Raw genomic sequence first — 15,462 nt, 5'->3', positions numbered from 1 at the left:
GAGTGCTATGCAGGATCATTTTGAGAAATTCCTGCTCAATCAACAGTAGCTACTACACTGAGAATGTGTAAACACACCCCTAATAATAGTTCCTGTCTATTTATTCGGCTCCTACTCGGAGCAAGGTCCTGTGTCTGGGACACAGAAATGAGTCAGATCCAGTCTGATTCATACTTTATTTCACTTCACCCTCACAGGAACACATCGACGTGGTGATTAGCATATGCTCTTTTCTTTTTTTTTTTTTAACTTTTTATTGGAAAATAAAACTGTGATAAGAAAGCCAAAAACTGATCAAATATATGGCTCCACGGGTTAATAAAGGGCAAACACCACTGTCAACCCCAGCCAGGTCAAGAAGTACAACTTTGCCACTCCAGAGCCCCTTCACGCACCCATCCTAAAAGCAACCCCTTCCTTCCCCCCAAAATAGCATGTTATCCTGGCATTTCTAGAGTAATCACTTCCCTCCTCCTCTTCCAAGTTTTATTACTCAAAAGATGCACCCTTAGATCCTATAGTTGAATCCCGTCCATTTAAAAAATTTCACACGTCTTTGCGTCTCTTTTAATCTACAGCTCCCTCCTCCATCCCTTTTATTTCCTTACAATTTATCTGTTGAAGAGTCTGGACCATTTGGCCTGCAGTTTCTCCGTGTCTGATTCACACATTTCTCTGTTCTCTACGTTTCCTTCAAATGGGCAGTTGGGTCCAAGGACTTAATTCTTTCTCTTTACGAGTTTTCGAGGTGATGACTTGGTTCCCTCTCATCCTCCGAAGGTGACTCTACTGGGTTGAAGAGTCTCCCTCCAAACATTCATGCCCACCTGGAGCCTCGGGATGTGACTTTATTTGGAAGTAGGGTCTTTGGAGATGGAATTAGTTAAGATGAGGTCATACTGGAGTAGGGTGGGCCCCTAATCCAATACGACTGGTGTCCTTATAAGAAGAGGAGAGGAGACACAGACACATGGAGAAGACGCGGGCAAGGGCACGTGAAGACAGAGGCAGAGCCTGAAGTGAGGCATCTACCAGCCCAGGGTGGCTGGCAACCACCAGCAGCTGGGAGAGAGGCCCAGAACAGACTCTCCCGCAGAAGGAACCGACCCTGCCAACACCTTGATTTTGGACTTCTGACCTCCAGAACTGTGAGAGAGTAAGTCACTCTTGTTTTAAGCCCCCTGGTTTGTGATCATTTGTTACGGCAGCCCCAGGAAACCAATACAGTGACTAATCAGTATTTTTTAAAATATCATTGTGGACTCATGGATTTCAACAGATTTGATGGATTTAAACCAACTGCAGTTATCATCCTTGTTGAAGCTCAAGTTGCCCCATGTGGGGCCACTGGGAGCCTCTCCAGGGTGACTCCTAAGTGCTTCTGACATCACCACGCTGGCTTCCTCCATAACTGGTATGTTATGGACTGAATGTTTGTGTTCCCCAAATTCGTATGTTGAAGCCCTAACGCCAACGTGATGGTATCTGGAGAAGGGGCCTTTGGGAGGTGATTAGGGTTAGATGAGGTCATGAGGGTGAAGCCCCCGCGATGGCATTAGCGCCCTTATAAGGAGACACAAGAGAGCTCTCTCTCTCTCCCCACATGTGCACACAGCAAGATGGCGGCTGTCTACAAGCCAAGAGAAGAGGCTCCAGAATGAAACCTACTTCACTGGCACCTTGATCTTGGACTTATCAGCCTCCACAACCGTGAGAAATAAATTTCTGTTCCAGTCTATGGTATTTTGTTATGGCAGCCTAAGCAGACCAAGGCACAGCGTGACAAGATGTTCCAAGCTACTCTTGTTCATCTCCTGCTTCAGATCTGGAGTCAGTCGTTTCTAAAGCCCCAGTTTCTTTTGGTGGGAAATGGTATTTCTAGACCACAATTTGGGACCTAGGGATGCTCACTGCTGCTGGATTTGTTATCATTTCTAGGACTTTTGGGGGGACAGAGATAGGCTGGATCTATACAAAATACCTCCTAAGTTCATGTGAACACATCCAAGTTGAATTCAGGACTACAGGGTTCTTTCGTTTTGTTTTGTTTTTAACCTCGCCTCTTCTCTATAACATCTGTGTCTAGGTTCTTACACACTGACGATCCTGAGATTATGGACACAGGTGATGACAGAATTAGAATATCTCATCTTTTTTCTTTTGGTGAAGAAGATTGCCCCTGGGCTAACATCTGTGCCCATCTTCCTCTGCTTTATATATGGGACGCTGCCACACCATGGCTTGGTAAGTGGTGCGTAGGTCCGCTCCCGGGATCCGAGCCTGCCAATTCGGGGCTGCCAAAGTGGAGCACGTGAACTTAACCACTCCGCCACCGGGCCAGCCCCTAGAATGTCTCATCTTTTGGGGCCAGCCCCATGGCCTAGTGGTTAAGTTTGGCGCACTCCGCTTCGGCAGCCCAGGTTCAGTTCCCGGGCATGGACCCACACCACTTGTCGGCAGTCCTGCTGCAGCGGTGACCCACATACAAAAAAGAGGAGGACTGGCACAGATGTTAGCTCAGGGCGAATCTTCCTCAAAAAAAAAAAAAAAAGAAAAAAAAAGAATATCTCATCTTTAATCATTTACTTTATCCCACATTACACACACAATGGTCTCAGAAACACAACGCTAATACCATCACGACCAGTATAATTACTGAATACAGTAATAAAATTTTTTTTGCATATTTGCCCATTCTCTCCATTAAAAAAATAGTTGTACTCCACACACCTGAGGACATAGCCACCAACTTTCTTACTCCTGGTCAGCCTTCACTGAGTCTTAGAATGATGAGTAAAGTGTATGCCCATTACTCTGTCATGCTAATGTCTCTCTAGGGATCTGATCGTCTGGACCTGGGTCTCCGGGTGGTTCTCAGACCTGTTACACCTCAAAACCACCTGGAGCGTTCATCAAAACACAGATTTCTGGGGCCCACCTCAGCATTCCTCCTTCACTTGGGCAGGGCTGGGGCCTGAGAACTTGCATTTCCAAGTCCCCTGGAGATGCCAACACTGCTGGTCCCGGGTCCACACTTTGAGAACCACTGGTTTCGCTGATTCCTCAGGGAGGGTTCACGGGAAGAGTCCCTGGCTTCTTGCAGGCTGACAACCTGTTGGCATCCTTTACACTTGAAACTAAGTCTTGCTTGATACAAAATCCTTGGCTCACATTTTCTTTCTTCCAGTATCTTAAATATATTCCTCCATTTGCTTCCAGCATAAAGTCTTGCCATCAAAAAAAATCTGATGATAATCTACTTTTCTTTTCCTTATATATCACTTGCTCATTTCTTTTCTGGATGGCTAAAGGATTTTTTTTTTTTTCCTTTTGAAAGTCCAAAATTTTTACTAGCCTCTGTCTTGGTATCTGGTTTTATGAATCAATATCAGGTGCACAGTGTGTTCTTCCATATGGAGCTTCAAACTCTTTTGTTTCAGGAAAGTGTTCAGGCATCATGGCTTCCGACATTTGCTCTGTTCCCTTCCTTTGGTTTTCTTCTTCATGGATTCCCATTATCCATATGTTGGATCTCCTTTGCCTGCCTTCAATGTCTGCTATTTTCTTGTGAGTCCCTTTCTGTGTCTTTTTAAGTTTTATTTTCTTTTTGTAAAAGGTTCTCCTTTTCACCACCAGCCAAGGATGTGGGTGGGGTTAAGTTACATCACTCTTTATATGGTTGTAGTGTCCTATGCTCCCTCCATCAGAGTATGTATTGGCTTATTCATTTAATCTACAGTGAGCACCCAGCACTGTTTTAGGTATTGAGGATAAAGAAGTGAACAAAACGAAGACAAGGCTCTACCCTCAAGGAGGTGCTTACATTCTGGGGGGAGATGGATAATAGACAAACAAGTAAATGTATAATATAATGCTGGGTAGTGGTAAGTAATACAAAGACTAAACCAGAGAGAATGGAAAGACATTATGGGAGGGAGGGTGGCAGGGAAGGCTGTTTCGAGGGAGTGAGACATGTGATGGTTGGGATAAGAGCATTCCAGGAATAGCAAGTGCAAAGGCCCTGAGGTGGGAATAAACTTGGCATCGTCAAGGAATAGTGAGGAGGCTGGTGTGGCTGGAGCCGAGTGGGCTAGGGGGAGAAGGGTCAGAGATAAGGTCTGAGTTAGCCAGGGACCAGAGTGTGGAGCCTTGGAGGTGACTGGGATTCCACTCTGAGTGGGATGGGAGCTGTATCATCTTGGAACATGACTGCCTCTCCCACTGGCCTAGGGGCTCCTTAAGGGCTGAGCCAGGGTCTTACCCCTCTCTGAGCCCCCAGCAGTGCCAAGGCAAGGCCCATGAGAGGCCTCAAGATGTGCCTTTAAAAATAAATGAAATAATGAAGACATAGGTCCCTCCTTGGAAAGTCCATCCCTCTGTTGTCCACCTGGCAAACTCCTAACTTCCTACAAAACGTCTTAAGGCATCACCTCCATCAGGAAGGCTTTCTTGATAGCCCCTAGCATCCAGGCGAGGTCAGTAGACCCCTAGTTTCTCACAGTGTCTTACGCTTCCTCCATTTTCATTTGTATTTCTGTATTGGGATACTCTGTCTCCTCCATCAAACTAGGATGTCCTTAAGGGCAGAGACCAGGAATGATCCGTCTCTAGGTCCCCAGCATCACCCAGAATGGGATCTGGGCCTCCAGAAGCCTCAGAAAATATTTATAAATAAATATACAAATGAAAATATACTTTTCTCCATCTGCCAAGCTCCTACTTATGCTTTAAAACCCCAGCCAAATGTCCCTTCTCCCAAATGCCTTCTTGTGACTCTTGCAGAGAGTCCTCTCTCTCTCTCTCTCTCTCGGTCTACTGGGCCCAGGATACTTCTATTATCACACATGCCACCCTATATTGTGACAGTTCAGCTCCATGTCTGTTTCCCCAGGGAACTCTGCAGGACAGAAACCCTACATAATTCATCTCTATCCAGCTCTTTTTTCCAGAAGCCTCAGAAATACAAGTGAATGAAGGCATCCCCCCTTGGAGAACTCCTATTCAACCTTCAAAACCCAACTCAAAACGCCCCTTTTCCTACGTCCGTTGAATAACAGGACTGAAGGCTATGGCTCCAGGTCAGTGGGGACCCAGGCTGGCAGGGGGTGCCCGGGTTGTGCTCACCTGCAGGACCAGCTTGCGGTAGCGGTCATTGAGCAGCTCTGCGTTGCTCTGCTCCTCCTCCAGCTCCTCTTCCATTTTCCCCAGGCGCCCTTCCAGCTGACGCTTCTCCTCCAGAATGGCGGCCCTGGGGAGAACAGGCCGGGGGCAGGTGAGAGGGCAGGATGGCCAGAGGAGGGTGCCCCGCTCCCCGTTACCATGAGCCACTCACTTGCTGAGGCTGCCATTGGCCACCTCGTCCGCCATCTCGTCCCGCTCTTGCTGGGCCTGCCGCCGGGCGCGGTCGGAGGCGGCCAGTTCCTGCGATGACAGAGAGACGAGTGGTCAGCAGAGGTGAGGGGCGGCTCTCTGGGCACCGGCCTCCCTGCCCCTCACACCTCGAGTCTGGGCCTTTTTTATATGTGAACACGCCATCCCTGGGTAACTTTGGAATGAACTTTAATCCACGGGCAGATGTCTCCTAAATCCGTCCCCCGAGCCCCTGACCCGTGTCCATCTCCTGCCTCCCACCCCCCAGGTCCCCCACCATCATCACCTCCTCACTGAGCTCGGTGTCTCTTTTCAAACCTGCTCCTCCTTCCAGGTTCCCCCAGTCACTGGGCCAGACCCCCGGGTCTCTCCTGGCCTCCTCTGCCCCCTTACCACCCACAGTCTGTCCATCCTGCCCCGTTACTTTCTGCCTTGTTCCCTCCTCTGCATCCCCAGAGCTCCGGCTCAGGCCTCCTCCTCTCTCCCCAGCCTCCCTGTCTCCAGTCTCCCGGCTCAGTCCATCCCGGTCACCACCCCAGAACGGACCTGGCCCCTCCTCTGCTCAGAACGCTCCCAGGGCTCCCTAGTGACCCCAGGACCACTGTGGTTGGCCCCGCCCACCCTCATCCCCAGCCTCCCATCCCAGGGCCCCACTCCCCCTCACCCCCAGCCTCCCATCCCAGAGCTGTGTCCCCCAACCCCCAGCCTCCCATCCCAGGGCCCCACGGCCCCCAGCAGCCTCCTATCCCAGGGCCCCACCCCCCTCATCGCCAGCCTCCCATCCCAGAGCTGTGTCCCCCAACCCCCAGCCTCCCATCCCATGGCCCTGCGTACCCCTACCGCCAGCCTCCCATCCCAGGGCCCCACGCCCCCCAGCAGCCTCCTATCCCAGGGCCCCGCCCCCACCCCCAGCCTCCCATCCCAGGCCCCGCCCACCCTGGCCTCACCTCCTGCAGCCGCAGCACCTCCGCCTCTAGCCCCTTGAGGCGCTTGTCACTCTCCCGGTTCTGGGCAAAGATCTCCTCCCGGGAGCTGCGCGACTCCTCTACCTCCCGCCACAGCTCCTTCATCTGGGTCTGGGCGAAACGGAGCGAGTGGGTGGGCTCAGCCTGGTCTTGACTCACGGAGCACCCCCTACCCTCGCATCAGCCCTGTGGGGGCTCCTCGCCTCCCCGTGAGCAAGCATAGCCCTGTAGACCTGGGCTTCCGCACCCCGCCCGCCCCCAGCCGCTTGCTGTGTGACCCTGGGCCAGACCCTATCCCTCTCTGGGCCTCAGCTGCCTCCTCTTTAAAAAAGAAACACCTTAAAATTAAAGTAAGCCTAAAATGGGTATAATATTTGGACTCTGCAGTAATAATAACAATGGCAAATGCTTATGGACTTGCTGAACCCCCACAGCTCCAGCTCGTGGGGACTATTTTCCTCCCCAGTTTACAGATGGAGAAACTGAGGCTCGGGGAGGTTCAGGAACCTGCCTAGGGTGGCAAGTGGCAGAGCCTGGATTTGAACCCAGACCATCTGGCCCCGGGGTTTACACTTCTAGCACTTTGCTACCTGGCGGCACTACTTCTGAGTGTGTCAAGATGCCAGTATAAGGGTTTTCTCCTCAACGGTGTTTAAAATATCAAAAAATAAAACACAAACTAAATATCCACCACCATTAAAAAAAAAAACCCACTCTGTGTCTTCACAATGGAATAGTCTGTAGTTGTTAACCATTCTGATGGCAGCAATGGGCTTGGTAGTGGCAGGACGGAAATCGTCACTGTTGTTAATATTATTATTATTTGCTTGATAATAACAGGTTTTCAGCATAGCAGTTTTCTCTCAGTGATGACACGCTTGGCAATTTTTACTTTCTGGAAGGGATCTCTTCATACCAGCGCTGCCCCACAGAAATATATTGCAAGGACTTGTGTTGTTTTCCATTTTCTAGTAGCCACATTAAAAAGGTAAAAAGAATCAGGTGAAATTAGGGTGAACGCTATATTTTATGTAGCCTCATATATCCAAAATGTTATTTCCATTTGTAATCAATTCAAAAATTATTGAGATATTTTACCTTTTTCTACGTCTTCGGAATCCAGTATGTAATTTGGATTTTTGACCCACTGTGTTTTAGACGCCCAGTAGCCACACAGGGCTGGGAGCCACTGTACTGGACAGCCCAGTTCTATGCTTTTTTAAACAAATGAACTTTTACTTTTTAGAGCAGTTTTAGGTTCACAGCAATATTGGGCAGAAGGTCCAGAGATTTCCCCTATGCCCCCTACCCCACACGGCACAGCCTCCCCCATCATCAACGTCCCTCACCAGACATTTGTTACAATCGATGAATCTACCCTGACACATCATTATCATCCAAAAAAAAATTTTTTTTTTTTTTGGTGAAGAAGATTAGCCCTGAGCTAATATCTGTTGCCAATCTTCCTCTTTTTGCTGAGGAAGACTGGCCCTGGGCTAACGTCCGAGCCCATCTTCCTCCACTTTATATGCAGGACGCCTGTCACGGCATGGCTTGATAAGCGGTGCATAGGTCCGCGGCTGGGATCCGAACCCGCGAACCTCCGAACCAGGTATAAGTTTCGTAACGGGAAAAAACCCTAAAGTATTTCCGTTTCAAAAATTAAATAAAATGAGGAAGTTGGACTTAAAAATTAAGCATTTTAAGCAAAGGAAATAAAAAACATGAAAATAATCAAGTGAGCCTTTGGGGCACGGATGTTTACAAAGGTGTGGACCAATGTGGGGGCTGCTGTGGGGTGGAGGGGGCGGGGTCTGGAGCGAGGGAGGGCCGCCCCCCCCCCCCCCCGCGGCTGAAGCGCCCCCCCTTACCTGCATCTTGCGAGCCTGCTTCACTGCCTCCTCCTTGCCCTGCCCCGCGGCCGCCATCTGGGCCTTCAGCTCCTCCAGGTCGGCCTCTAGCTTCTTGCGGGTGGCCACGGCCAGAGCGCGCTGCTTGCGTTCCTCGTCCCGCTCCACCTCTGCATCCCTCAGCTGGGGGGAGGCCGAGAGAGGTGCGCTCAGGGCAAAGGAGGCCCAGGCTCCCTCTACATGCTGGTGACACAGACGTCCACCCTCCAGCCCCTGCCCCGGCCTTGAGCCCCGTTCCTCCTGCCCCCTGCCTCTCTCTGCTCTGTCCCCACGGCCCCGGCTCAACCTCTTCCTCTCCCCCAACCTCAGCCTCCTCTCTGCGTGTCTCTCCCCTCCCTCCAGCCCATTCCTGCACGGCTCCAGAAGGATCCTTCTACATTCAGAGCTGACACTGCCCCTCCCCTGCTCATGGCTCCTCTGTGGCTCCCCAGTGCCTCCAGGACAAAGTCGTGCACACTCACCCGAGGCTGGGTCAGGGAGGCCAAGGGAGACAAAGAACACCCAGAGACCCCCCTCACCAGCCTTGGGTCACCTGTTCATCTCTCCTTCTGAGCTCCCAGCTCTAGTCTCTCCCCCTCCAGTCCGCTGCCCACACGCCCCAGAGAGGTCTTTCTGACACTCAGGGCTGACTCGCCTCTCCCATGCTCAGCACTCGTCACCTCGCAGCAGGCTGTGCCCGCTGCAGACCAGAGGGAACGCCTCGACTGAATGAGTGATGAAGGGCGGGTGCAGCGAAGGAGAGAGTGATGGAACAGAGGAGGGGGCTGGTGAATGAGGCAACGAGTGAGGGAGTAAGGTGTGGATGGAGCGGGTGTAGACGAGCTGGTCAATGAGTGCATGGGTAGGTTGGGGGCGTGGAGGGGCTGGGGTTGGATAAATAAGGGAGTGGCTGGGCCGGGGAAAGGAGGTTGCTTGGAAGAGGGTAGTCGGGTGGATGGAGGAAAAGTTGGGTGCAGAGCTGGTTGCACAGAAGGGTTGGTTGGTGGAGACGCTGTGACTGGGTGGCTGAATAGATGGGGCGGTAGATGGGTGGATGAATGGTTTGGCGGATGGAGGATGTCTCATTGGCTGTCAGTGGGATATGCGTGCAGGTTGATGGGTTATGGGGGTGAACGGATTGGGGAGCAGGGGGATGCTGGCTAACAGGAGTGACTTGGGTAGAAACACCAAGTAACAGATGGGCGGGTGACACCTGGGGCCTGTCTTGCTGCCTGGAAGCAGCAGGGCCCACCCAGCTGGACGGGCGCCCTGCAGCCCCCCGCCTGGCCTGCTGGTACCTGCTTGGCCAGTTGCCGCCGCCTCTCCTCGCCGGCCTCGTCACGGCCCTGCAGGTCACGCTCGTGCTGTGTCTTGAGGGCCTGCACGGTCACTTCCAGGCGCAGCTTGGCGTCCTCGGCTGCCGTCAGCTCATCCTCCAGCTCTGTCACCTGTGTTCGCAGGTCGTTGGCTGCCTGTTCGGCCACCCGGAGGGCTCGCTCCAGCTCGTGCACCTGGTGGGGAGGGATGGTGAGCACTGGGCACCTGGGTCACTGAGGGAGGGGGAGGCCATGGTCCCAGGTCTATCCTAGGATAGAGGGAGGGAAGATTTGACAGAGGAGGGGGAGGCATCAAGTCGATGTGCCCTTCCTAGTTCATTCATTCATTCACTCATTCAACATTTCCTAGGCACCTACTTACTATGTGTCTCATTCTGAGTCATCCTAAAACATATTTTATTAATAATCCATGCATGATCATTCTATTGTCTGAAGCTCTTGAGAGTCCCCTTCTAGTGTTGGTTAGGTCAGCTGACTCGCACTCCTGGTGGGTTATTTCCTCGTGGGTTTTGTGATTTTGGATTGTGAGCTCAGCTCACTGGGCCTTCATCTTCAGGAACCCGGTGCAGAAGCGGGTTGAAGGCATGGAGCTCCCGAGTTATCAGTGTTGGTTTCTGCCAGACTCCCCAGGATATCGCCAACCCACTATCTACTTCTATCTTTTTCTCATCTTGGGGGATTCCCAGCCTTTTCAGGGAGTTGTAAATTAAAACCCCCAAACGCCTTGTGATAAGCAGATCTGGGCTTGTGAATTCTCAGAGACACCCCTCTCATGCCTCTCCTTAATTGTCACCTCCTCAGAGAAGTGTCCCTTGACCTGTCAGGGCCTCCCTGTTACCCATGCTCCTGGCACTGAGCCCGTCTCCGACTCAGCCCTAGTCACGATGGTCATTTAACTTGCACTCATGTGTCTTTTTTGTGCAACACCCGCCTCCCACACTGGACTGAGTCCACAGGGCAGGGACTCTATCTGTGTATCCCTACCGCCCAATGACCCTCACGGAAACGGGGTCAGTGACTATGTCTACTTTCAGCCCTTGGAGGGGCCAACTGGTCTCCCCTCCTATCTGGCACCTGCCAATCAATGCTGTTGACTTAAAGGAATCAAGCTTTCTCCCACCGACATCCTGTTTCCCACAAAGGCCTTGGGAGTCATGACAAATAACCCGACAGTTCTCCCAAAGGACAGACTTTAGTAGCTCGAGTCTAAGTTGGATTTTGGCTCCAGTTTCTCTGGGGCTGCAGGCCAAGGGTATGTCACCGGGATAGGGGTTCTCTCCAGGCCTGGCTAAGAGCTCCATAGGGTCAACGCCAAAGCATGTGAGAAGATAAAGCCCTCACCTGTCGCACGCATGGGAGAACACTGTTTGGCAATAACGAAGGACGATGGGAGGGTGTCTGCCCAGGGACTCAACTAAACACGGATTCCATCAGTGCCTCCCGTCATTAATCAGGGTGGGCCGCGCCCCTGGGCTGTCCCGGCTGGTCTTCCATAAATATATTCATTGGGTAAATGAAGGAAGGATGGAGCGGAAGGTGTGGTGGACCTTTCAGAAGCTGGACACGGGGTGAGTGGGGACTGGGAACAGGCCTGGGGGAGCCCTCGCAGGCCCTGGAGGGATGCGTGAGTTGGGGGAAGAGAGATGCCTGGTGGGGGAGCCTGTGTGTGCTCAGTGGGGTTGGGGGGTGGCAAGGTGGGGTGTCCTCACACTGGGTCTGTGTGGTGTGTGTGCATGCGTGCGTGCATGTGTGGTGTGTATGTGATACGTGTGGTGTGTGTGTGTGCACGCCTCTGGTGTGTGCGTACATGTGTATACACACATGCTCATGTTTGGGGTGCAGTTCTCAGGCTCTACGTTGTGGTAAATTCTCTCCACGTTCTGAGTATTCATACACACATGATGCGTGGTTCTCATGCTCTTTGTGTGCACATGAACAGATGTGTTTAATGGAAGAGTCTCCTCACATTCCATGTACACGCACGTGAACACGTATGTCTGTGAGCAGCTCTCACGTTCTGTGTGTGAACACGGGAGATCTCCCCACGTTCTGTGTATGTGTTCGTGAACACGTGTTTGGTCAGCCGCTCTCCTGTTCTGTGCTTGTGCGTGAACACGTGACTTTGGTGTCTGCTTCTTTTCATGCCGTGTGTGTGAGAGCACATGTGTGTACGTGTCTCCCAACGTCAAGTGTGCAGGCAGTCGCCCACACGTGCGTCTCGGGGAGGGGGTTCCCGCTCACACTCTTGCCGACGTCGTCCTTGCTGCTCAGCAGTGCCTCCAGCTCCGCCCGCAGGGCCCGGTTCTGCCGCTCCAGCTCCTCACGCGCCTCCTGCTCCCCCTCCAGCGCCCGCGTCAGCGACAGGGCCCGGGCCTCGCGCTCCCGGCTCTCGGCCTCGACCCGCTCACGCTCCTCCACTGCTCGCAGCACAGCGGCCTTCTCCTCCGCCAGGAGCTTCCGGGTTGAGGGAGATGGGGTGGGGGAAACAGATTAGCTGAAAGGAATATACGAGGGGATCGGAAAGAGGGAGCAGCCAGGGACAGAGAGACAGACAGACAGAGGCAGAGACACAAGAGGAAGGTAGGGGGTTAAAGTCGCAGCCGTGTCCCAAACCAGCTCAACTCTTGAATGGATCAAACCGACGAGCCCCTCACTCTACACACCCAACAAAGGAAAGGGTGTTTCTTTTTGGAGCAGTGGTAGGAAAAAAAAATGCATATATTTAAAAAATGTCCTTCAACTTTTACTGTTTTTGAAGACACAGTAATGGACAAACAATAAAACTTATAAGACATGCAGAAAAGGAAGGGAATGGGACTCAGAGTCAAGAGAAAAATCAGCCCACAAAAACAGACCCACAGATAACCTAGATATTGGCATTATCACAAAGACTTTAACCGTGATAAGTAAGTTTCAGGACTAGACGGATACAATGGGTGAAGAGACAGGAGTATTTCAGGAGGGATCTGAAACTACAACAGAACCAAACAGAAACTCCAGAACTGAAAAGTATAATATCTGAAATGAAAAGGTCACTGGATGAAATTGAGAGCAGATCGGACACATTAGAAGAATCAGTAAACTTGAAAACAGGTCAATAGAATGATCTAAACAGAACAAAGGAAAAAAAAAAAAGACTGTAAAACAAATTTAACAGAGCTTTAATAACCTGTGAGACAGCATCAAGGAGTCAAACATCCTTGTATTTGGAATCCCAGAGAAACGGTAAAGAAAAAGGAAAAGAAGAAAAAATTAAAGAACTAACTACTTGATTTTTAATATACATGCAAAAACAAGTGGAGAGAGTCTTTTCCACAAATTGTGTTTGAACAATGGGATATCTATACACATAAAAAAATTAACTTATAGCCATGATAGCACCATACATAAAAAAAATTACTCAAAATGGATCATAGACATAGATGTAAAACCTGAAACCAGACAACTTCTAAAAAAAAACACAGGAGGAAATCTTTGTGACCTTGAGTTAAAAAAGATTTCTCACACACAACACTAAAGCGTGATCCATAAAATAACAAATTAATAAATTGGACTTCATCAAAATTAAGAACTTCTGCTGTTTGAAAAACTCTATTAAGAGAATGAAAAGACAAGCCAGAGGCTGGATGAAAATATTTGCAAAGCAATAGATCTGATGGAGAGTTTGTATTCAGAATATACAGAGAACATTTGAAATTCAATAATAAGAAAAGAAAGAATCCAATAAAAAAAAAAACGGGCAAAAGATTTGAACAGATACTTCACCAAAGAAGACGTATGGATGGCAAATCAGCACATGAAAAGACGCTCAACATCACTGTTCATTAGGGAAACGTGAATTAAAACCACTACATCCTATTACGAAGACTAAGGTCTTATTCATAATAGCCAAAAACTAGGAACAATTCAGTGTTCATCAACGAGTTAATGGATATATAAAATGTCTACCTATTCAGGAATAATACTCAGCAGTAAAAAAAAAAGGAATGAATTCTTGATACATGCAAAAACATGGATGAATCTCAAAATAGTTATTCTGAGTGAAAGAAGGCAATCCAAAAAGAGAATTATGTGAAAAGAATTTATATAAAATTCTAGGAGATATACAAAAATTAATAGAGCCTCAATGATCTGTGGCACAGTATTAAGCAGTTAAACATACATGTATTTGGAGTCCAAGAAGAATGTGAAGGAGAGAGAATGGGGTAGAAAAATATTTGAAGAAAATGTGGCTGAAAATTTCCACCTTTGATCCCAAACACCACCCCACAGCTGTAGGAAGCTTGGCAAACTCAAAACAGGATAAATATTTACAAAAACCCACAGCTGCACACGTCACAGTCAAACTGCTAAAAAGATAAAGAGAAAAAATGTAAACCAGCTAGAAAAATGTACCATGTTATTTATAGGGAAACAGTGTTGTTTTTTTTTGTGTGTGAGGAAGATCAGCCCTGAGCTAACATCCATGCTAATCCTCCTCTTTTATGCTGAGGAAGACCAGCTCTGAGCTAACATCCATTGCCAATCCTCCTCCTTTTTTTTTCCCCCAAAGCCCCAGTAGATAGTTGTATGTCATAGTGGCACATCCTTCTAGTTGCTGTATGTGGGACGTGGCCTCAGCATGGCCAGAGAAGCTGTGCGTCGGTGCGCGCCCGGGCCCGCGCCGCGGGAAACAGTGATTTAAATGACTGCTAACTTTCCCTCTGAAACAACGGAGCCCAGAGATAACGGAATGATCTGTCCAGAGTGCTGAAAGAATTAAACCATTTACCTAGAATTCTACCTCCAGTGAAAATATCTTTCAAAAATGAAGGTGAAAGAATGAGCCCTCCATGTTCAGGATGAAGAAAATGAGGCACAGAGAGGGTTGAGCAATTTGCCCAAGCGACATAGCCAGAAAGGGGCCGAGCTGGGATCTGAAGCTCCGAGTTGCCTGTTCTTTTTTTTTTTTTTGGTGAGGAAGATTAGCCCTGAGCTAACATCCATTGCCAATTCTCCTCTTTTTGCTGAGGAAGATTGGCCTTGAGCTAACATCTGTGCCCATCTTCCTCTATTATATATGTGGGATGCCGCCACAGCATGGCTTAATAAGCAGTGCGTAGGTCCATGCCTGGGATCCGAACCTGCGAACTCCAGGCTGCTGAAGCAGAGTGCATGAACTTAACCACTACACCACTGGGCCGGCCCCAAGAGTTGCCTGTTCTTAACGCTCTGGGGTTCTGTGATTTTTATTTCATCCTCGGATTTCCAGATGCTTAACGTTATCCCCATTTCCTAGATGGGTAAACTGAGGCTGAAACGGGAAAGGCAGCTTGTCTAAGTACACAGAGAGTCAGCAGGAGAAGTGAGATGTGGTACTTCATTTAATCCTCATAAGCACCCTCTGGGGCACCTTCAGGACACCTTTGGGAGTAAAAGTGGGTACTATCGATGATTATTTTGGGACAAGAGACATAAACCAGGATGTGAGTGTCCTATTTACCAAGGCTCAGAGGGAAGGAGCATCCTGCCCTAGGGTCCCCCCGCCAGGATCACAGTTGAGCTGTGACATGACACATTACTGATCCCTCACCATATCCACGGCGAGCACGGATGAGCATCCTGATTTCCCGGCTGGGTAAACCGAGGCGCTTTACCTGGTCAAACTTGCGCTGCTTCTTCTCCAGCGTGCTCACGAGCTGCCGCTGCTGCTCCAGGTCCACGGTGGCGTCGTCCAGCTCCTGCTGCAGCCGCCGGCGGCCCCGCTCCAGCCGGTCCACCACCTCTGTCTTTTCCGCCAGGCGCTGAGTCAGGGCCTCCGCCTCGCGGGCTGCCCGGCGCCGTGCCTCCTCCCCGGCCTCCAGCGCTCCTGCCTCCTCCTCCTGGCGCCGCCGCCACTCTGAGAGCTGGGGGAGGAGAGAG

At 50.2% G+C, this 15,462-nt stretch overlaps 1 protein-coding gene across 3 annotated transcripts in view; it reads right to left on the bottom strand.

Annotated features, from left to right (window-relative positions):
- Positions 1–15,462, bottom strand: part of MYH14 (myosin heavy chain 14) — an 85,611-nt gene that overhangs the window by 6,509 nt on the left and 63,640 nt on the right. For all 3 annotated transcript variants that reach the window (XM_058529921.1, XM_058529922.1, XM_058529920.1), the window contains 7 exons: positions 15,198–15,446; positions 11,803–12,015; positions 9,523–9,735; positions 8,207–8,368; positions 6,318–6,446; positions 5,333–5,421; positions 5,125–5,248 (listed from right to left, as the gene is read on the bottom strand). In XM_058529921.1, coding sequence (XP_058385904.1) covers positions 5,125–5,248; positions 5,333–5,421; positions 6,318–6,446; positions 8,207–8,368; positions 9,523–9,735; positions 11,803–12,015; positions 15,198–15,446 — 1,179 coding nt within the window. The remainder of the gene's footprint in view (positions 1–5,124; positions 5,249–5,332; positions 5,422–6,317; positions 6,447–8,206; positions 8,369–9,522; positions 9,736–11,802; positions 12,016–15,197; positions 15,447–15,462) is intronic.

The sequence above is a fragment of the Diceros bicornis genome, chromosome 34 (assembly GCF_020826845.1).
Source record: "Diceros bicornis minor isolate mBicDic1 chromosome 34, mDicBic1.mat.cur, whole genome shotgun sequence".
NCBI lineage: Eukaryota > Metazoa > Chordata > Mammalia > Perissodactyla > Rhinocerotidae > Diceros > Diceros bicornis.
This window is presented reverse-complemented; position numbering and strand designations above follow the sequence as displayed.